This window comes from Phaseolus vulgaris, chromosome 3, assembly GCF_051622355.1.
Source record: "Phaseolus vulgaris cultivar YP4 chromosome 3, ASM5162235v1, whole genome shotgun sequence".
NCBI classification, from domain to species: domain Eukaryota; kingdom Viridiplantae; phylum Streptophyta; class Magnoliopsida; order Fabales; family Fabaceae; genus Phaseolus; species Phaseolus vulgaris.
In genome coordinates this window covers 4,592,997-4,615,717 of record NC_143500.1, presented here as the reverse complement: position 1 = coordinate 4,615,717, position 22,721 = coordinate 4,592,997, and the positions used below count along the sequence as shown (strand labels likewise).

General features: G+C 35.4%; 4 protein-coding genes across 9 annotated transcripts; 3 read left to right on the top strand and 1 right to left on the bottom strand.

Moving 5' to 3' along the window:
* Positions 1-52: 52 nt before the first annotated feature.
* On the top strand, positions 53-4,264 carry LOC137806233 (protein MOS2). Of its 2 annotated transcripts, XM_068606233.2 has the most exons (4): positions 60-139; positions 258-1,795; positions 2,014-2,094; positions 3,382-4,264. In XM_068606233.2, exon 2 carries the CDS (start codon positions 334-336, stop codon positions 1,738-1,740), a length of 1,407 nt encoding a protein of 468 aa, XP_068462334.1. In that variant the 5' UTR covers positions 60-139; positions 258-333; the 3' UTR covers positions 1,741-1,795; positions 2,014-2,094; positions 3,382-4,264. The 2 variants fall into 2 exon arrangements, with proteins under 2 accessions (XP_068462335.1, XP_068462334.1); XM_068606234.2 differs by lacking the exon at positions 2,014-2,094 and having other exon boundaries at positions 53-139.
* Positions 4,265-5,795: 1,531 nt separating this feature from the next.
* On the top strand, positions 5,796-10,189 carry LOC137806232 (uncharacterized). Of its 2 annotated transcripts, none has more exons than XM_068606232.2 (7): positions 5,796-6,002; positions 6,497-6,559; positions 6,648-6,727; positions 8,468-8,576; positions 8,836-8,995; positions 9,377-9,540; positions 9,689-10,189. In XM_068606232.2, exons 1-7 carry the CDS (start codon positions 6,000-6,002, stop codon positions 10,046-10,048), a joined length of 939 nt encoding a protein of 312 aa, XP_068462333.2. In that variant the 5' UTR covers positions 5,796-5,999; the 3' UTR covers positions 10,049-10,189. The 2 variants fall into 2 exon arrangements, 1 of the variants encoding a protein (XP_068462333.2); XR_016519523.1 differs by having other exon boundaries at positions 5,804-6,002; positions 8,836-9,102.
* Positions 10,190-11,533: 1,344 nt separating this feature from the next.
* Positions 11,534-15,882, top strand: LOC137806244 (P-loop containing nucleoside triphosphate hydrolases superfamily protein). Of its 4 annotated transcripts, none has more exons than XM_090300491.1 (8): positions 11,536-11,780; positions 13,010-13,085; positions 13,498-13,641; positions 13,738-13,816; positions 13,929-14,119; positions 14,199-14,370; positions 14,451-14,870; positions 15,507-15,882. In XM_090300491.1, the coding sequence occupies exons 5-8, from the start codon at positions 13,962-13,964 to the stop codon at positions 15,636-15,638; spliced, it is 882 nt and encodes a 293-aa protein (XP_090156617.1). In that variant the 5' UTR covers positions 11,536-11,780; positions 13,010-13,085; positions 13,498-13,641; positions 13,738-13,816; positions 13,929-13,961; the 3' UTR covers positions 15,639-15,882. The 4 variants fall into 4 exon arrangements, with proteins under 4 accessions (XP_068462350.2, XP_090156616.1, XP_090156617.1 ...); XM_090300489.1 differs by having other exon boundaries at positions 11,539-11,780; positions 13,738-13,812; XM_068606249.2 differs by lacking the exon at positions 13,010-13,085 and having other exon boundaries at positions 11,534-11,780; positions 13,738-13,812.
* A 115-nt stretch (positions 15,883-15,997) lies between these two features.
* On the bottom strand, positions 15,998-22,420 carry CHUP1 (Hydroxyproline-rich glycoprotein family protein). Its single transcript, XM_068606248.1, has 9 exons — positions 21,671-22,420; positions 21,476-21,543; positions 20,504-21,241; positions 18,639-20,015; positions 18,408-18,539; positions 17,638-17,819; positions 17,066-17,177; positions 16,609-16,752; positions 15,998-16,339 (listed from the first exon to the last, which is right to left on the bottom strand). Exons 1-9 carry the CDS (start codon positions 21,753-21,755, stop codon positions 16,238-16,240), a joined length of 2,940 nt encoding a protein of 979 aa, XP_068462349.1. The 5' UTR covers positions 21,756-22,420; the 3' UTR covers positions 15,998-16,237.
* Between the last annotated feature and the right edge of the window lie 301 nt (positions 22,421-22,721).

The following is a 22,721-nucleotide window of genomic DNA, read 5'->3' as shown; positions in this document are numbered from 1 at the left end:
ATCGTAGCCACGTGTCAACAATTTGTAAGAAAATAAGAAGTCTCAAGAAAACATTTTCCATTCCCTTATTCTCAAAATTTACCTTCTCCTTCTCACTCTCTCGCTCTCCTTCTTCTCTCGCTCAACTGCATGCAATCTGGTAGGGTTTCTGGTTTTCGCTTTCATTTTATTTACTTTGATTAACAATGAAATACAAATTTCTAGGATTAGTTGTGATTCCAGATTATGATTTTGTTGAAACAATTTTTTGAAACCAGGATCAGGGAAGAAACAAGAGTTCGTTGTCACGGTTCTGCATAATATTGGGATTGTGACTGTTTTTTTTCTTTTCCAATGAAACTTTCCTTCTCTGTCCCTTCATCGAAACCCCAATCGAAGCCCAAACCGGTCAATACCTTCGACGACACTTCTGGAACCCAAAACGACGGTGGCGGATCCAAACACCTCATCACTGAATTCGATCCTTCCAAACCCGCTCCCTCCCTCGCCCCCAAAACCCAAATTCCGCCAATCCAAAACCAATGGAAACCCTTCAAGAAGATGAAGAACCTTCACCTCCCCACCGCCGACCCCGAATCCGAAGCCCTCACATTCGAACTCCATGCTGCTGACGACCAACCCGACTCCGACGTCTCCTATGGCCTCAACCTCCGCACCGACAAGAAAAGTGAGCAAAACAATGGTACCGCACTTCCGCCGCCGTCGCGCCGCGTTCCGGCGGAGAGCACGATGCTGCAGAAGCTGAAGGACGACCTGCTGAGGCTACCGGAGGACAAGGGGTTCGACGAATTTAAGGATGTCCCCGTCGAGGGTTTTGGCGCTGCGCTGCTAGCTGGGTACGGGTGGAAGGAAGGGATGGGGATTGGGAAGAACGCGAAGGAGGACGTTAAGGTTGTGGAGATCAAAAGGCGAACTGCTAAGGAAGGATTGGGGTTTGTTGGTGATGCTCCTGCTGCTCTGGTTCGGAGCAACAATGACAAGGACAAGGAGAAGAATGAGAAGAAGGATAAGGTTGTTAGGATTGTTGGGGGAAGAGATGCTGGGCTGAAGGGTAGTGTTGTGTCTAGGATTGAGGATTATTATCTTGTTTTGGAGCTATCCAGGAGTGGAGAGAAGGTGAAGGTGAAGGTGGGCGATGTTGCTGAATTGGGTTCTAAGGAGGAAGAGAGATGTCTGAGGAAATTGAAGGAGTTGAAGATTCAGCGTGAGGATAGAGGGCCGAAGAGGAAGCAAGACAGGAATGAGGTGGAGGAGAATAGAGTGGATGTTAGTCGGAGAGAGGAGAGGAAAGGGGTGGGTCGCAGGGATGTGATTGAGAAGAGAACGGATGGTGGTAGGAGAGAGGAGAGGAGAGTGGTGGATCATAGGAAGGTTTCTTGGCTTACTAGTCACATTCGGGTGAGGGTGATTAGCAGGGATTTGAAAGGAGGACTATTGTATTTGAAGAAGGGGGAGGTTCTGGATGTTGTTGGGCCTACCACTTGTGATGTATCTATGGATGAAAGCAGGGAGATTGTTCAAGGGGTGTCCCAAGAATTTCTGGAGACTGCTATTCCGAAACGTGGGGGACCTGTGCTTGTGTTGGCTGGTAAATACAAGGGTGTATTTGGGAGTCTGGTGGAGAGGGATTTGGACCGGGAAATGGCCATTGTTAGGGATGCTGATACCCATGAGCTGCTCAATGTGAAGCTTGAACAAATTGCGGAGTATTTAGGGGACCCAAGCTTGTTGGGACATTGATCTGTTGCATCTGATGCTGCATATGACGGTTCCATTGGGATCAACTGATTTGCAAGTATGCATCTTTGAAATCTTTGATTTTCTTCTTCTTTAATACCATATGATAATTTAAGGATGACGATCCATTTAAAGTTAAACCTTTTGGTTTAAATGTTGTCTTTCATTTCATATGTTGATTGAACTAATACTTATGAATACAAGTTAGCTTTGTAACTGTATTAGTCTGTTCAATAATATTCTATGTAATGTTAGATTTCATGTTAAAACCAATAGGTATTAAGCGAAGTTGTCCAACAGACGCCATACTCCCAAGAATTGATATAGGCAATGTGAAACTTTCCAACAAGTAAAAAGGTGTGGCATCTTGTATTTTAGACAATTGTGATGAACTCTGTTTACTTTCGGTTTGATTTATCTCAATCTGTAAAAGCTGCAGTACAAGTATGACTTATGTCAGTTGCAGTTATAGTATATTCTAACTGATTAGTGAGAACCTTTGAGGTTTCTCTGTAGGTTGAATCCATTGTTTGATTATCGTGGAGTAAATGCCATTGAGATTGTTTATTAAGAGTTTTCTTGTCCTTTTATATCAATATTAATTATTTTTGGTATGTGGAATAAACTCTTTGTAGATATCAAGTTGGTGCTTGCATGGCTATTTGATGTTATTTTCTCATCTATTATCAAAATTTATTATATGTATTGTGTTTTGTATTTTATTTCCTGAAGTTTCACAATCGATCTTATGAATAAACTCTTCCACGATAAAAATAAATAAATTCCGTATAGCTAGCTGCATGTCGTGACCCTGTTTGCTTTAGTTTAACATATTATTACTTTGGTTTTCAAACTTTGTGATTGATGAGTTTCATTAAGCCTTATAGGTTATAAGTCTTCAATTTAAGTTTAGTTACAGGTTTTCTATTATTTAGAGTTCTTTTTATTTGTTAATTTTTATCCATGAGCGTGCATTTTTGTGTGGGAGAAGATAAAATCATACCTGTGTGGTGTAGCTCAAGTCAGAAAATTATATTTATGATCATTTATGCATGAGTCAATGATTTAAGGAAATAGTAATTTAGTTTCATAGTTCAAATCAGGGAACATGTTGAACTAAAGCTAGAGAAATAAAATTTGAACGCTTGAGAAAAACATTTTCTCCGACTCAAGGCAGTGAGACTATAACAAAAAATTATAAAATGATTCAAGCAACCAACACTAGCCATTGTTCTTTTTCTCCCACCATCTCACTATTGCTTTTTTCTTTTTCTGATTTGCTGATGCTGATTCCTTTTTATTATTCTTCAGTCCTGAAATAACCTCCATAGGGCCTGTTACACAGTACAATCATCTTTAAAACGACTATACAATCATGGTCATGAGTATTTCAACTATAAAATCTTTATTTGGTAATTGGGTTGTTGAGTAATAGTGTAGGGTTCTTATGTGGTGTTGTGGGTTTTGTTTACTGAACTGGGTTTTCTACTTGCTAGTACGGGTTTCACGATTGGAGTGTGTTCAGTGTAATAATTTGTTGTTGATTGATGATCTCATGTTATGTTTGATTTGGTATATTGTGTGAATTGCTATGGATTATGTGACTTGGATCTTGTGGCTGATATTAGAGCATGAAATTTGTAGGTTGTCATATGAATGAGACTTCAAGCTGGTCGGAGTCTCTTTAATGCACAAGACAGAGATCAATATTCAGCTTTAAGATTCATTTTCTAATCTTAAAATCTATATATCTGGTTATTAGAGATTCTTATGGGAAACGTATTAAACTTCTCAACTTCTCAAGTGTAGTTTGAAGCTTAAAAATTTGGGAACCCGAGGTTTTGCAGAGCAGATAGCCCTACCAATTGGGGTAACCAATAGAACATGAACACACATACATCCACACAGAGGTAGTGATTCAAATGGGTCAGTAATACCACATGATTTATGATAAATGACAAGCAAAGATGAGGTTCCTCCAAAACAATCTTGCAAAGGAATGTTCTCTGATCATAAAGGAAGGTGATTGCTTCGGTTTTAATTTCAAACGCAGAGCTACAAAGCTACCTGTCAGAGTTAATATGTAATTCATTGTGTTTCTGAAATAAATAAAAGGGTTTCACCAAATTTAAACTCTTCAAAATCTTCTCCGGGACTATGGGAGGAAAGAACAAGATTGTTGAGCCTGAAGATGAACATGAAACACAAGATTCTGCAACAGAATTATAAAATACTTCATTCAGCTGATGGCCACTGTAGAGGTCATCCTGATCCAAGATGTGAGCTGTGTTTGTATCTTAAAGGTGTTGCTGAGGCTCGGGATGTTCCTTCTTACGTGAAGGATCATCCTTTTGGGCAACCTGCTGTTACATCTGCTCATCCTCACTGGGAATTTTACCCTGAGTCAAACAATCTCTTCTCACAAAAAGGGCACCAAAGATAGTTTAAGGAATGTGGGAATCGAGCACTTAATCTTTTTGTGTTCTCCATTACTTCAATAATATTAAGTACTAACATTTTGTGGCAATATTATTGTTAAGGTTTGCCTGAGACTTTCAAATTTTATGTATGTTAACATAGTTTTGCATTATTTCTTGAAGTATATAAGAAACAAAAACTGGCTATATTTTTTTGAAAAAAGAAAAAAAATGCAAATTACATACTTGTTTTAAATTTAAACATTTGGTCGGATTTTAGAGAATGCAACATAATCTTTCTTGATGAAAAATACAGCATTTTTCAAGGATGATAAAAGCTTATAAAGTCTTCAACCAAATATTCTAACCTGAAACTCCTCAATTTCTATCTGAAAATATGCAGCATGCTTAACTTAAGACATAATCAACTAATAGAAACCTGCTTATAGAACATTGATTTATGAATATTTATTTTACATCACATCTAATCGACTCAAATTACATAACATTGATTTATTTATGATTATTTATTCGCATGCTTAAATATACTTTTATAGATTTTGAATGTGTTTGTTGCTTTTTTTAAAACTAATCATTTTTGTTACTTTGGTTTTGAAAAATGAGAAACCCAAATTTAAAGAAAAGGGAGGAGATCTATGGAAAAAGGAGAAAAAAAACAAAGAAAAAATGTAAATTGAATCAAAGACCAAAATTTTACATCAATTAAATTGAATAAATAATATAAATATAAAAATAATTTAGTAAAAATTATAAATTATTTATTAAATATTTGCACGGTATTATTAATAAGTGATGTAAAAAATATTTTTAAAACAATCCAATTCAAAGCATTTAAAATTTATAATTAAAACAAATAGATAATGAAGTATAAGAGTGGTGGCATTGGTAGTTGTTGAGTTGTTGGTGTATGCATATGAACAAGGTAAATGGAGAAAAGAAAATGAAAAATGTGAAATATGATAAAGTATTTTAATGAATTAAATTATTTTTTTTAAGTTCGTATTGTATATATTGCTTTATTTTAATTTCTGTTAGGCTTAATTATAACATTTACTTTGTATATTTTAAAAATTTCACAGATTTGGTTCTTAATTTTTTTTTTCGTAATTGTAGTTCCTCAATTTCTTGTTATGCAATTTTGATCTTTTAACTCTTAATTATTGTTAAGTTTTTAGTTAAATTATTTATAGTTTTTTTTTTCCTTTGAACATAACAGGGTGAGACTAAGGAAAAATACATTATACTCTAGATTATTTTTACAAAAATAAAAACAGGGAGAAGTAATGTAATTAAATAATGATTTAATATATTTTCTAAACAGATAATTGATAAAATAATATTCCTTTCATGACGCTGTGAGTGAAATTGAGGAAACACATTATTTTACATGATTGAAAATAATAATAATAGTATGATTTATTATTATATTTAATTTAATTATGATTTTTTTATAAATTATCAAAATTACTTATAATTAAAAATTAAAAATAAAAGTTATATAAATAAATTTAGGACTAAAATAATATATAAATTAAAAATTAAGAAATTAAAATTGTTGAAAAAAATGATACTTCGTTCTAAAAAATAAGCAATACTAAAATTTCTTTACAAATATGATTTAGAATAGTTTTTCTACTTGGAAAAGAATTGTTACTTAATCGGGTCAGGCACATTACCCGACCCGAAAGATTCGGTCAATATTATTTATAAACAATTACATCTTAGAGCGATAAGGTTTTTTTGATCAAAATTATTTTCTTGTCAGTGAAGAATCTTAGATTCAGCGGGAAAAAGCTTCATAATCTCTGAAGAAGATAAACAACAATGGTGCGAGTTTTGTTATTTTTAATTTGTTTTTTAGGTTTTATAGTTATATGATCGTCTTTAGGGGTTTGTTCTATTCCGTGCTTCTTAATTTCTGGATTCAATTATGTATCTTCTGTTTGGATTAGGCTGTTTTATTTTGTATTCTTGTTTGTTGCGTTGATAACCTTTATTAGCAGTAATTCAATCTGTATATTGACAATCCTCCGGTCAAATTTTGTAAAAGGAAGAAAGGATAGGCATATTGATAACTGTAAGCTAATGGAACATGTTTGTGGCTAATTTTGTATGTGTATTAATGTTTGATAGAACTGCTTTTCTTGAGGAAGCCATGGATTATGCTCTCGTAAGACATTGATTGGTTGTGGCTTAGTGGTTGTCTGTTTTAATTATGTTTCTTGGCTTAAGAGGGATTCTTGGTGCTTCTTATGAATTGGCCTATTTGGTGTCTGTTAATTTCCTGGTATACTGAGTTTGCTCTGATTGGATTGTTACAGTCTTCGCTTGCGGCTGCTAGAGCAGACAACTTTTACTATCCTCCAGAATGGGAACCGAGTCAGGTATGTTTAAATAAAAGGTGTCATTAAGCTCTCCTGTAACTCAACATTGTCTAGTATCAAGAGACTAATGCACTTTCTTCCTTTCCAGGGTTCACTGAACAAGTTTCATGGTCAGCATGCCTTGCGGGAGAGGGCGAGAAAACTAGATCAGGGTATCCTGATTATAAGGTAATCAGAAGTAACTACAGAAACCATTAGGAACATTAACTGTTTGCCTTTGTTGAATAAGGGATCTCAATAATATGTCCCACTACATTATCTTACTTGAAGTTCTATAGTCTGGAAAATGGAATGATAAATGAATGTGAATGACAAGGCTATGTAGTATTTGATGTATATTTTTTATCAATCACATGAACAAACTGCGTGCAATCAGGGGTAAAAATAACAAAATTGAAAGTATTTTTGATAGATGCTATGAATTATGAGCATATTCTAATGAAGCCTTGTGATTGAACTGAATCTGTATAAAATAATAAATGCTTGAACTTGTTCATTCAGATTTATAATTTCTTGTTTATGTAAGTGCTTTTTTTCAGAATAGCTTGTCTGTACAAAAATCAAAAGGTTATAAAATTGTGAGATCCCTTCTAGATCAGAAAGGGAACCAGGGAAGGCTGGTGTTATTGTAACATGGCTTCTGATATGAACTTGGGTATGATGGGATGCCAAAATCCCATATTGAGTAGTATGGGATGCTTGGTGGAGTATTTAAGTGGTTTGTTTTCTCCCCTTATGAGCTAGCTTTTAAGGGTGGATTCTCCAAGTGTTTAGGTACTTATCAATTTGTATGTCCTACTAAGTGATTTTATGCCTAACTCAACATCACCAAAATTGCTTGTAAGATGAGTATTTATGCCTAACTCAACATCACCAAAATTGCTTGTAAGATGAGTATTGCATCCCATTTATATATTAGAATTTAACTTTATTTCTAGTTGATGTGGGATCTCCAATACATCCCCTCATCCCGAGGAATGAACATCTCGAGCGTGAACATCTAATAGGAGCCCAATAGCAGTGATACAACAACCCCAATGAACTTGATTAGGACAGGCTTTGGTATCATATTAGTAAGTGAGTTTAAGCCTAACTCTTCTTCATAAAAACCTCTTACAGAGGTTTGACCTCGCTTATATCGCTTATATACTGTAATTTGGCCTTCTTTCTAATTAGTATCGGATCTCAACATACCCCTTCATGTCCAGAACTGGACATCTCGAGTGTGAGACCAAATATTTGTTGGTGGTCTGATATGGGCCCGATAGCAGGTGACCCAATAGGTCCAGCAAAACTTGTTAAGATAGGCTTGGATACCATATTAAGAAGTCGATTTTAAGCCTAACTCAACCCTACAATATTGGCTTGTAAGGTGAGATTTGTCCCCACTTGTATATTGTAACTGATTTATAAGATGATGATTGTACTCTACTTATATATTTTAATTTGACCTTATTCCTAGTTGATGTGGAATTTCTAATACATACTCTCACATTGAGAAATGAACATATCGAACGTGGGATTAGATATTTGTGGGTGATCTAAAAGGAATCCAATAAAGTGGCACAACAATCCCAATGAACTTAACTAGAATAATCTTTGAATAGCTCAAATACCATATTCACAAGTGGGTTTAAGTCTAATTTATCCTCACAAAACCGGCTTGTAAGGTGAATTTTGCTCCTTACTTATACTGTAATTTGACTTTATCTCTAGTTGATGTGAATTTCTAATAGTATGATAAATCCAAGATACCTAAACTGGTCGGGTGTATATGGAAGCTAGAAAACATTGTTGTGGCATGTCTCATTCATCTAACTGTTTTTAAATTGGTTTTCTTAAGATATTATATTGATATTGTTTTTCTTTAAGATTTAGTTTGACATTATCTAGCTAAACTACTTGCAGATTTGAGATGCCTTATAATATATGGTGTGGAGGATGCAATTCAATGATTGCAAAGGGAGTTCGGTTCAATGCAGAGAAGAAACAAGTTGGGAATTATTACTCAACAAAGGTATATTAAGGTTGACTGCAAATACATCTGAATTTAAATTATTTTTTCAGTAGATGTGATTAATTGTATCATTTTGGTATTTAAAGGGTGGACCTGATATAACTTACAAATAGTTATATTTTGTTTAGTTTGCCAATATTATGTGGGTGTTGATTGCCTTATACCATTTTGTTTGCTTATACATTATTTTGTCCCTCATCTAATAATGCTCCACCTAAGTTTTTTGTTGACTATCTAATAAATGTTTTTGGTCCTTCAGATATGGAGCTTCGCTATGAAGTCTGCTTGCTGCAAACATGAGATCGTCATTCAGACTGATCCTAAGAATTGTGAATATGTCATTATTAGTGGGGCCCAGAAAAAAACTGAAGATTTTGATATTGAAGATGCCGAAACTTTTGAATTGCCTGCCGATGAAGGTGTATATTACAGTATTAGTGAAAACTTCTTAGCCGTATATGTTTTCTTCAAACTGAAGATTTTGATATTGAGGATGCCAAAACTTTTGAATTACATGCCGATGAAGGTGTGTATTACAGGATTAGTGAAAACTGCAGTATGTGTTTTCTTCTTCTAGCCTGAATGTGTTAGTGCATGCAATCACCAGCTTTGATTTAGAAGCAGGGGGAGCATTCTATCAGACCCTAGTGGCCAAAGGCTGTCTTAATGGATTGAATGTTTTCTCTTTTAAATCTAGTGCTATACCCTTATTTTCCTTTTGCCTTTGACCATGTGTAGCGAACTGAAGTGTTGTGGTTAAAGTTAGCTAACTGTCTTCATATTTTTTACTTTTCTTTTAGAGAGGGGTAAGCTTGCAGATCCATTTTACCGCCTTGAACACCAGGAAGAAGACTTGAAGAAAAAGAAGGAATCTGAACCTGTGCTTGTACGTCTCCAGAGGCAGTCTGATACCAGGCACACAGATGACTATGCTCTCAATAAGACTCTACGGGCCCGGCTTAGAGTATAGTCCTTGGCTCATGATATTTGATGTAGTTTATGTTTCTATTTCTTTTCCCATTTAACCCTCGAGTATATTGTTTCTTTTGTAAATAATATTGCCACTGCTCTAAAGAAAAGAAATGTTTGTTAAGACTTGTCCATTTTTTCAGAGTCAGAAGAAAAGAGTTGCTGAAGAAGAGAATGCTTCCAAGAAAAGAGGCCTTGGCATAAGACTACTACCAGCTACTGAAGAAGATTTTGCCAAAGCAAAAAGAGTGAAGTTTCCAACTAAGTTTGACAAGAATAGGAAGGACAAGAGGGCACTGATCAATGCCGAATCCATCTTCTCTGGAGTGTCTAGCTATTCTGTGTCTGATAAGAGAAAACAAGAGCTAGAATCAAAAAGAAGAAAAATTTGTGCAACTTCAGCCTCCAGCCTTCTAGCTGGTGGCTTTAAGCCATCATCATGGTCACAGGCTGCTATGCTATCAGGCAAGATAAAGGGAGCTTCGATGACTGCAAGACGCTAGAAAGCTAAAACACGTCTGTAATATTGGACTTGGCAAAGGGCATTCAAACTTTGTACATAACAGTTGCTTGTGTTAATTTTGAACTATGTTTTCTGTTGTAAAACATATATGAAAATGTTAAGAGAAACATATTTTTCATCATTCCCTCCCCATCAACAGACTAAGAAAGAATAGTTTGATATTTTATATAATTTTGTTTGATTTAAAAAGAAAAATAAATATTATTGTTTATTTTTTACATTTAATTAAAGAAAATCGCCTCAAGACAAATGTCGTAGAGCTTTAATATATTTCTTATGCCTAATCTTGACACACGCAAATGCTTCATCTAATGTCAACAAACACCATAACACCTTGTAATCTTATCTTTGTTTGATAAGCTTGTGCATGCGTTGTGGCAATATGGATATGAGTAGACGATTCTTCCACCTCCCATGCCATATGGGGTGGAGTTTTGGTGGTATAAATGAAGGTAATTACACTTTGCCGACTGCTTTGTAATAGGTGTGATACTGGGCTTCTTATGCATCTATATGTGTAGTCAAATACATGTAGGGTTCAAAATTGTGTCACACTCATATATAGTTCGTGATGTAGAGAAAGATTGATTGACTGTACCACCACATTGTCGTGCTCGTAGTTCACAGGATGGAGGCACAAACTCCCATCACACTAGGATCATGCATGTCCGATAAGTTTATTCACTATGTACATTATTTATTATTGACCACGATTTTAACATAATCATTAACAAATATCATTTTAATAAATGCATGATATATTTAGGCGGATCGCCAACATCTTACAAAGGATGATGACACTCCTACATGTGAGAGAATACATATTGCACTCCGATTAGCTCATGACTTGATAAGGAAACTGTTTATGATAGATGTTCTCGTTTTGCAAGCAGCAGGCCTAAAAACATAATAGTTAGATAATCATATATTATGATGTACTCTTTATATTTCACTTTTGAATTTATTAATTAATTGTATGTCTTTCTATTTTATTTAAGCTTCTTTTTGTTTTCGAACTGTATTTATTTTAAATGCGTATAAATGTGTAAAAATAAGGATTGACAATATGTATAAATGTGCAAAATCTTTGATAATAATAACTTATTCTAAATAATATACAACAATTTGCAATTTATTTATTTATTTTAATTTGTATAATCCAAAATTTTGTATTTCAAAATGTACTTCGGAATATCCAATTTGGATACAAATTTTGTATTATGAAATCACAATCTAAAATAAAAAAATGTTAACTTTCTAATTCTGTAAACAGAAAGACATCTTAGAATTAAAAAAAAAACCCAATAAAAAGGGATAATTTTGGTAGTTCATGGAAGTGCAGGAGGAAAACATGGGGTGGGGTGCAGGAAGAATTTGTCTTGGCAATTTGTTCATGCAGACCAGCAGGCCCAATGCCAGGGGCCCAAATTGAAACGGAAAGCATTATGACCGGTAAACCAACTCTTGTGTGTGAAGAATAGATTGATGTTGGTTAGAGTGAGAAAGAAGTGAGAAAATCCTAATCTATGGGCACGGCTTCATCCTTCTCATTCCCACTTCTCATCGGAACCTCAATTTCTCGTTCCTCAAAATCCCCTCTCGTCGTGGCGGCTTCTTCCGAGGGAGGTGCCTCTTCTTCACCAACCAAATTGCTCACTTTTCTCGGCAAAGGTGGCTCAGGCAAAACCACCGCAGCTATTCTCGCCGCCCAGGTACATTCTTCATCTTTAAATTTCGTCTCACATTTCCAACTTTTTTTTTCTAAATATTTTTGTTTTCTAACGTCTCAATTTACTTAGAAAAAAGAAAAAAAAAATAGAATAATAGTTTTTTTTTTTCACTCTATCACCATATTAAAATGTTTAAAATTCGATTTTAATAAAATAAATAAGTTAGTATAATTCTTTTATGAAATTCGTTATAACGTTTCCTACTCGTGTAACGTGTTACTGTCAAAGAATTACATTTACTGATTTTTTTTTAAGTAGGGTTAAAATGCTATTAGACCAAACAATATATATTTTTGTTCATGTGCATGAGTTGATTGTTTGTTAGCAAGCTAGAGAGAAAGAATTAATTTTCTGTACTTTATCTAAATGGTTCGCATCTTCAGATTGAGAATTGCAATTCGTTTGATTGCAATGCTGGAATGTGTTTTTGCACAATCGTTTATGCGAGTTTGTGAGCCTGAAAATTGAGAAGAAAAAGGAACAAGAAACGAATTAAGGTGTGCTTGGAAAATGGAAGCGTGTCCAGTGAGCTTATTTTAAGACTTACTTTTCACACTATTTTTTATTACTTTTTGTTCTGAACATTAGTCGAGTTCTTGGATGAATCCAACAAGACAAGTTTAACGTCTTTGATAATTTAAAAGGATTTAAAATTGTGCCAAAATTGAAAATGAAATGAAAATTGTTTGGTTGAGGATTATAACAAGGAATAAGGAGGAGAGATCAAAGAAGAATGAATATAAATGAGAAAAAGAGTGAAAAAGTACTGGTGGGTCCCACAATTTTGAAAACTATTTCCACTATACGAAATACCTTAAATAATTTTCATTCTCTCTCCGTGTAATTTCTTGCCAACCAGATACTGGCCAAAAGATAAAGTACTACAACAAATTTTAGTAAAAAGATAAAGTATCAAAATTATATTTTAGCACACCATAGATTCCAATTAATATTAAAAGTGTGTTAAAACGTGTTTCCATTCCTTCTAAATGATTTCTAGTAGAAGTTATTCCTGTGCTGTTTATGCCTTTTAATAAAGTTGGATTTTAATTTTTAGCTTCTAATACTGTAAAATGTCAGTCTACACAGTAAGACTTTTTGCAATGGAAGAGCTTTCTAAATGGCTCTTATGGTTTCAATAGTAACACTTCTATGATACATTCCAATCTAGGAATATGCTCATTAATGAAGTTTATTGTGGACTATATCAGGGAACCTAATTTCTGTGTTACTGTTCCACCTTCTCTTCACATTTTCCTATTTCTTGGAGAAGCCACATAACCTAAGGTCTGTTTAGTTTGAGAAAATATTTTGTCTTCATTTCTTGTTTCCACAAACAATTGTGAAAATGTCATTTTGTTTCCTCTTTGTTTCCTATTTTCAGAGATTTGTAACGAAAACAGTTTAAAATCAGATATTATGTTTTCGATATTTCATTTATAACTTTTTAATATTGGAAGAAAAAGGAAAATTAGGTGACATTATTGTAATTATTTGTTCAAGCTGGGAACAACAGATAAAAATGTATCTCAAACTAAGCATACTCCTACTTATTTTTTCTATTTTTGTTGACGAGAACTCCAGATTCTTTCTTTTTTTCCAAAATATATACTGATAGAAGTCATAGTTATCCAAGTTCATCCGTGGAAAACTAATTAATCTACACTTTTTATTTTTATATCATGTGCCTTTATTTCAGCATTATGCTTTGGCTGGGTTGAATACATGTTTGGTAATACATAGCCAAGACACCACTGCTGACTATCTCCTCAACTGTAAGATTGGAACTTCCCATATCGCATGCAGCAAGAACCTTTCTGCTGTTAGGTTGGAAACAACCAAAGTGTGTATTTTTTTTGTCTTTCCTTCCTATCAATAAATCACATTATATACTTTTGCTTTGTGTCTAAAGAATCTGTGTATTGCTCTGTAACTTCAGATGCTTCTTGAACCTTTAAAACTTCTGAAGCAAGCAGATGCCCAACTTAATATGACTCAGGGCACACTTGGAGGGGTGGGTACGTAATTTGTTTTCAATATCATATTTTATTATATTTACAGTGGACACATATTCCCTTATTCCAGCTTTTGTAGCGGGGTTCTATCTACTTTTCTCTGTCATATAATCAGATTGTTGGAGAAGAGCTTGGCATCCTGCCTGGGATGGACTCTATCCTTTTGGTACTTGCACTTGAGAGACTTGTGGGGTTTTTGGGAATTGCTGCATCAAAGAGTCAACAGGATAAATTTGACTTGATAATATATGATGGTATCAGCAGTGAGGAAACCCTGCGAATCATAGGTGGAAGCAGTAAAGCAAGGTTATTGGAATTGACACACTCTTGAACTCACATGAACACCCTTGTCATTTTATCTTTGGTTTGATATTGTAATTTTCAGATTGTACTTGAAATATCTTCGCACCTTGGCCGAGAAAACTGAAGTTGGGAGATTGGCTGCTCCTTCACTACTGAGACTTGTGGATGAGGCCATGTTAATAAGTAGCAGCAGATCTTATTTTAATGGGAAAATGAGTTCGGAAATATGGGACACTTTGGATAAAATTCTCGAGGTAAGAGTAAACCACATTTTAACATAAACATACCTTTCACACAAAACTGTAATTTTCTTTGTTGATTGTGTGTTGCCCAGAGAGGATCTTCTGCATTCTTAAACCCACAGAAATTTGGTTGCTTCCTAGTGATGGATCCGAACAGTCCAACATCAATCAATTCTGCATTAAGATATTGGGGATGTACAATTCAGGCTGGTGCTCAGGTTTCTGGTGCTTTTGGAATCACCTCTCAGCAAGACAATTTAGAATCATTGGAAAGAGTAAAGAAAGAATTTTCTCCTTTGTCATCTGCTATCATTTCAAGATTGTTGATGAATAATCCTATAGATTGGAGCAGAGTTCTACTGGATACTGACAATGAAGATGCTAGGCATCTTCTTAATTCACTACCAAGTCAAGTTGGTGTTATGCCATCTCCAGTTAGATTTGATATAAAGAGAAGAGCGGTTACTCTCTTCATGCCAGGTTTTGACAAATCAGAGATCAAGCTATACCAAGTATGTAATGTCCTTCTGTTTTTGTGATTTTTTTAAACCATGATATTGATGACACTTCTTTTGAAAGAATTTAAGAGATCAAAATTAAGTCTTCATTTGCTTTAGCTTTTAGTGTACAATTGATTTTGAATTGTTGAACATTATTGACATCTTTGTTCAAATTAGTTTTAGCTACAGATTTTACATTGTAATGTATGTCAGATTGGGAAATTGATTATTACTGTAAATAGGCTTTTAATCTAATAAAGTAATATCTTGATTATGCATCCAGATTTGTTTTAAAGCTTGAACATTGTAGATGATGAGAAGAGTGTCTTACTGTCTTGTTATTCACAAAGGTTTTGGTCAACTTCCTGGTAGATAAATTATGAATTGTGTATCATAGAGGATGGAATTACGTCTTGAATTGTGCACATTTCATTAAATACCTAATGACTTTTTTTTTTAACTTCCATGTTTTGATTGAACTGGATAGCTTGAATCCTACGGTTGTATTGAATGTTTATGTTTGATAAATGTCATACGGTGTTATATTGTGCTTCTCTTAAATTCTGCTCTTTTACTATGGTGCAAGTTTAATTGAGAAGCTGATTGCTTTTTCTGTCTGTCTCTTTCTCTTAAAACTACCAAATGCAGTATAGGGGAGGATCTGAGCTGTTGGTAGAAGCAGGAGACCAAAGACGTGTCATCCCTTTGCCTCCAGAAATTCAAGGAAAGGTTGGCGGAGCCAAATTTGTGGACAGAAGTGTTGTTATTACATTGTTGTGACCTTGTTATTATTTTTTTATTTTTCTTCCTATATGCATGGTGATAATTATCAGTGTTTGGAAGAGGTTTTTTTTATGTAAAAAAGATATGGAATGGGGAGGCACCCCAATTACAGCAGAGACAATTTAAGGCATTTTTTTGCATGGCTTGCTTTCATCAGTGATCATGCAATGGAACAAGAATAGCACATAATTGCTTGTTATACATCAAATCATATATATTTGGAGAACGCTTGTTCTGTTTTTCCCGCTTTGCAATTTACTTCTTGTAATTATAGGCCTGAACTGTCCGCTCAGAATAATCTCGAGGAAATCATTGAGTTGCTCTTAGACCTAAGCATTTGATGACAGTATTGCATATTGTTCAGTTGAATTGAATTTCTTATTGTACGGAAAAAATGAAAGTTGGCAGAGGTAGGGATCTTGTTGGGGTTCAAAGTGTCAATTACAAAATGATTCTCGTATCATCATTGTGTAGCATCCAATATGTATAGGCTATGCAAATTGAAGTAAAATGAAATATACAGCTGAAAAGGCAACATATATATGAGAGACACAGCTACAAGGGAAAAAAGAAGAGAAAAGCTTCTTATGGATATTCTATGTTTCTGATTTGTTATCTTCGCCAGCCTGAGAGGTTTGGATTCGACTCCTTAGGTCTTCAAAAGCCTTCATGCTCTCTGCATCGAAGCCTCCTGCAAACTGAAAAGAGTTCCACACCATCATTAGTGTGTTATTCCGGCTGTTTATCAAATTTTCACCTTAATGCATTTCACAAACATCCATATTAAAATAGCTGTTGTAAGCATATGCAAATTAATTTATGAAACATGTTACTGGACTTGCTTTGATATCCCAAAATTATGTTTACAACTTGATTCCTGAAGTTGCTGTAAAAAAAACGTTAATTTGCAAAACCAGATTTTTTTGCAATAGAATGGTTGTGTTTAACAAGGGCCCTAGAATTTTACCTGATGGACACGGAATGCGAAACGCACGCCTTGCAGAATCAAAAACTCTCTAGCTGGTTCTTTTTCTGGACCAGATAATGCATCAAGTTCAGATGCAACACGTTTCATATACTTCCTTGCTAGTTGTACAGAAGAAAGCTTGATCTGCAATGGGAGTGTTAAACAAAGTGACCATGTTAGCTACGTCATCCTTGCAACGTTATAATGATCCGAGGCATACACTAGTGACTGGAAATTGTAAAGCTCTTCATATGACTCTATCATCCACCATGCTTCAATCTTACCTTGATGAAACCTTTAAGCATTAACTATTTGCCACAATTGATTTTCCATTTTCTAATACTGCCATGGTATTTAAAACTGAATTCTCAACAGTAAAAGAAAAAAAAAAGCAACACTTGGATGAACCAACCTCAAGTGTGAACCACAACACAGTTTATTAGTTCTAGAAGCTTACCTTGCCTACAACTCCTGAATCCATTAGCCAATTTGCTGGAATTCCAAATTCTTTGTACCGTGAAATAGCCATATCTCTCGTCCGCAAGAGTGCATATACGCTTTGCTCCACTCTGGAAAGATAATCATAGCAGACAAGAGGAAATAAGTTGATAAAAAGAAGTAATGGTGTAGCTGTAGAGAAATGCAAGAAACCTGACATAATAAACAATTATACGCCGAGGCTACAAACTCGAGTTTGCGTGATACTATATATATTATGAGTGGTTCGATAACGACTCAATAGCAAGTGGTCTGATAAGACCAACAAACAATTGTTAGGATATACTGAAAATGGTTCTGATACTATAATAAGAAGTGACTTTAAGTCTAACTCAACCTCATAAAATCAGGTTTATAAAGTGAGGTTTGTATCTGCTTATATACTATAAAATATCTTAATCTCTAATCGATGTGAGATCTCCAGCATTATTTAAACAGACTTAGCTGTATGGTCTCTGTTATTAAACTGTGAACTAGATATCCACCAATGGTAATCAAGAGAAATAATATATAGAAGAAAAGGATGCATACTTTTCAAGCAATGAATACATTTTCTTCAGAGCAGCTTCACATGGTAGATTGGGATCATCAATGAATGTGGAGACTCGGTTCTCCAGCTTCATCAAATCCTGATATTCGAAAGCTGCCTCCCTTAGTGCATCTGCTTTCCCTTCAGGCCAGTCAAAGTGTTTGAGGACGGCTCGTTCATCAACCTTGCATAAGGAATAAAATGAGATGATAAGTATTCTGTGGTGGCTGGATAAAGTCATAAAATATGGAGATTAAAAGTGAACTAAAAAGTCATTGAAGATTGGCATGCTTTTCCTAAGGAGAAGAAAATGAAGAGGTTTCCTAGTAAGGAATGGTTAAGTTTTTAGGAGATCACACAGGTGTTAACTTGTGTGTTTTTATTAAGAAGTGGACTTTAAATCTAACTCAATTTCATAAAACTGGCTTATAAGAAATGAAGAAGTTTCCGAATGGTTAAGTTTTTAGGAGATCACACAGGTGCTAACTTGTGTGTTTTTATTAAGAAGTGGACTTTAAATCTAACTCAATTTCATAAAACTGGCTTATAAGAAATGAAGAAGTTTCCGAATGGTTAAGTTTTTAGGAGATCACACAGGTGCTAACTTGTGTGTTTTTATTAAGAATTGAACTTTAAATCTAACTCAATCTCATAAAACTGGCTTATAAGGTGAGGTTTGCACCCACTTATATACTGTGAAAGACTCTAATTTTTAATCGATGTGATCTCCAACAACTTTCTCATAAAGTTACAGTTATGGATATGCAAATACCAGGAAGGACAGTTCCTCATCTAGCCAGTTCACAAAGGCCACCAAATCATTAATATCTGAGAAGGAGGCTCCTCGAACTTCATCTGCCAAGGACATGACAAAATCACCTTGTGTTTCTACGTCAGCTTTCACCTAATTGTTTCACAAAGGAGAAGTATTTGTCAAAATTGAGTTATGCCTTCAGCTGAAAAACAAGAAAAAATAGCAAAATAAATGGAAGCTTCAACATACAGCTAGGAGGAATGATGATCTATTCTCAATTTCCCCAATCATGTTGCTCCTAGCATCAGATGCATTACTTGTTGAGGAAACCAAAAGTGTTGAAGTATCTTTCTTTGCCTCTCTTTTCATCAATGACTGATAAAATTCAACTAGCTGTGGAGCTCTGTGAACTTTGTCACCATCTACTCCCCCTCTTGATAGGCTTCCTGGGGGAGGAGGAGGGGGAGGTGGTCCACCACCTGGCGGAGGCGGCGGCCGTGGAGCACCTGGAGGAGGAGGAGGAAGTGGTGGAGCAGATGGTACTCCATTGGAAGGATTTGCATTTGTGGTAGCACCACCACCACCACCACCAGATGGCTTAGGAGGAGGCCTAGGCACCCTAGTAGGCCTTTTCTCAAAGTGAGCAAGCTTCATCTTGCTAATGGTTTGATCATCAGCCTCCTTTCCATCTTCAGATTTATCATTTGGAGTGCCAGAAACAACTGGTTTCTCCTTTATTTGAGTAAGCTTTGGTGGCAAAGATATAGGAATTCCTCTTTCAGCCTTGCTCATACTCAAACCTGAATTGTCACCAAACTTCTGCACTCTTGCTTTCTCTGCTTTTTCTTTGATTTGTTTTTCCCTTGCCAAGGCCAACTTGTGGCGATCTTTATAAGCAGGGTACTTCTCATCCATCAATCCATCAACTGACTTAGACATCAATTGGAATGAAGCAGCAACAGAATTTAAGGAATCACTGGAAGGAACTCTTCTCATGTCAGTTGGAGTTTCAGGAGAATCAACAGATTCCTGATCCCTGAGTCCAAAGCTGGTGATGGAAACAGTATCTCCAGCATTCCTTATCATTAAGGATTCTAGTGGACCCTTTGGTTTAACACTCACACTCATCCTCCTTGGAGAACCTCCTGAAAAGGATCTGGCTGGTGATGAAAGAGCACTGGAATCATCTTTGCTTTTACCCCATTTCTTAAACTTCTGGATTAGGCTAGTTTTCTTGCTGAGAGTGCTATATTTGCTAGAATAGCTATCAATGGAAGCATTGTCAAAATCATCACTTCCTGGTGAAGAGGGATGGGAGAAATTGCTTTCAAGATCTGTGTCTCCTTGTCCACGTTCTGATCCAGCATATTCTAACATCAGTTGCTTAGCTTTCTCTTGTGATTTGGGGCTAAGACTCTTGCTGAGATCACGGGCTGATACTTTTCCTTGGGGTGTCTGGTAATTTCTTAGCTCATATCTCAAGCATGCATTAACCCAACGAAGGTACACAAGCTCTTCAACCTCACTGAACCTATTTATCTGCAGCCCTTCCACTTGCTTTTGCAGGTCTTCATTTGCATGCCTCAGGTTACTCACCTCCTCTTTTGCCTTGGCAACCATGTCACTCTGCAGTTAAAGCTTCTTGATATGAATCACACTCATTGCTTGTGCATGCATACTTTTTAAACATTAATACATCACAACCATGAGAGAAGTATAAATCTTTCATAACATTTGTCAAACAGAACTCAATCCAATTGATGTAGCTTACAAAAGTTATATTCTCATTGAACTATGAACTTTACGTGAGTACTTGAATTAGATAAATACTTCATAGGTTAATGTTCAGTTTGGCAGTTTATATTTGATATCACTGAAGTTGTTCAGTGCTTTCACCAATCATTTTTAGTCAAGAGTACTTAAATACTCATTTGATTGGTAACAAGGACGACAAAAATAAGATGCCAAATCATTGACTTCAAAATTTATGCTTCTAGGTGATTCAGAACTTCAAAAGTCTGCTGTTTTGGTTATAAGAAATTATTAAAATTTGGTTTCATGAATCTGTTCAACTCAATGATCAAGAAAAGAAGTCCACTCTTAGGGATTCTGACCTCTGTCATATTGGAGAGCTCAGCTGCTCTAGATTCAGCAGCATTGAGTTTAACTGTTAACTCTCGTTTTTCGTGTTGAAGTTCTTTGTTTCTTCTCTTAAGCTCCACTACTGCAACCTCTAAGTCATTCACAGCTTTCAGTTTCTTTTCAACTTGAGCATCTTTTGTAGCAGCCTCTTCTTCTTTTACCTGCAGACCCAAAACTTGTTGTTTAAGCAACAACAACTGGCCTTTTGTTTGGTTAGCCTCAAGCTGCATCTGCCTTTGTAGCTCTTTGATCTTGTTTCTAGCCACCTCAAGTTCTCTCTTGGCTGAAGCTCCTTGTGTGAGTTCTTCTTGGAGCTTTTTCCTTTCTGCCTGCAAGGAATTAATTGTGATATTAAGCATGTCTATTTCTACAGCCTTAATTTTCAGTTGCCTTTGCAACTCCACAATGTCTGATTCCTGCTCCTTCAAACCATAATACTCCAGCAATTCTCCTTCAAGTTTCACTTCCCTCTCCTCCAATTCCTTCACCAGCAGTCGCAATCTCTCAAGTTCACTTTCATTGTTTGCCATTTCAATTTCATAAACTCTGTCTTTCTCATCCCTATCAGGTGGTAATGGAAACTCAATCTCCCCTGACAGAAGATCTTCAAATTCTGGCAGAATATCATCTTCAAAGTCATTTGCTCGATTTATTATGCTGCTAATTAGCTTAACCTCCTCTTTCTCCTCTTCCTCCTCTTCCTCCTCCCTCTGCAACACATCAAACAACTTTCCTTTACATAAATGATATCAAAATGAGAAACACACAAATTTTCCAAAGAAATACTCTTAGTTGTGAACAAGAAATATTGATGTTAGCCTCCAGAAAACCCACACACAAACTAAAAGAGATACACTAAATGATAATTAAAGTGAGTTTAGTGTTCCTTTTAGTATTTGTGTGGATTTTTGGGAGGCCGATCAAATTCAGCTTGTTGAACTCACTTCTTTATCTTGGAGTGCATCAGTAAATCTTGTGACACTTTCCTCTTCTGTGCCGTCATCTTTATGCTCTGAGCCAAAATGAGGATGAAATTGAATTAGCAATCACTACGAATCATAAGCAATCATATTTCATTTCTTGACAAATGAAACTTCAAAAAAAATGTCAAAAGCAGACTTGTCTACTTGTACAAGTACCTGGTTTTGAGCTTGTGACATTCAGCTGCTTAACAGTAAAGGCTGCAAGTGAAGCAGCAACTATGAGTCCTAACCTCACTATCATGAAGCTTTAGTGATGTAAATTTCCTAATTTTTCATTTCTTCACAGCCAGCAATTTCCAGAACCACCCTCCACCCATTTCCTAAAACCACCATAACAGATTGCTCAGACCATTAGAGCCTCCAACTGGGGCAGAAGTTGGAAGAGATAAAGTCAGAAACTAAGCAAACCCCATCTCAGGAAACTTAATTTATCTGCAAATTCAGTGGTATTTCCCACACAATTGACTTTATCATCTTATCAGGTTTATGGAACTTTCTATCAGAAACAACAGCAGCCACCAATAACTAGAGGCCAGCCATTTTCCGAAGAGATTGATAAGTTCACATTTTGTGTACTATATAATATATATATAGTAATTTGTCACCAAATTTGGCTAAAGAGAATATTAACAGTTAAAAGCAGCGAGAGGGGAGGAAGAAGAGTGACAAGGACCAGTGACAGTAGTAAAATTGGAAGAAAGACATGTTCCCCCACTGTCTTTCTCTCTCATTTAAGGTGGTTAGACGTTGCTACCGTTTATATCCAAACCAAATCTTCCTATGTGTTCGAGCCACATTCAAGTATCTATGTTAGGTAGGAAAATAAATGTTTTCGGAAAGAATAAAAAGAGACCATACAATTTTTCTCAAGTTCTGAAACCATCCGTGATAGTTATTTGTAGATATAAGTTATGATTTGGTGAGCATATACATATAAATGGTAAATAAATTAGGTTGGGAAAAACATGGGACAAACTCACTATTTAGATTTATTGATCGGCTTAGGTTCATTCTTCATAATTCACAAAGATTAAGTACGGGTGGAATTTGTCAACTTGCTAACTTATATAATAATAAAAATGATGTTTTTTTTATGTACCCTATTAATTCTAAGGATCAAATTTTAGAAGTCAAAATAATTGATCTAGATTCCGCAAGATAAAATAGCAGTTTCAAAAGGTTACTTCAAAAAAAAATTCTCTTCTAA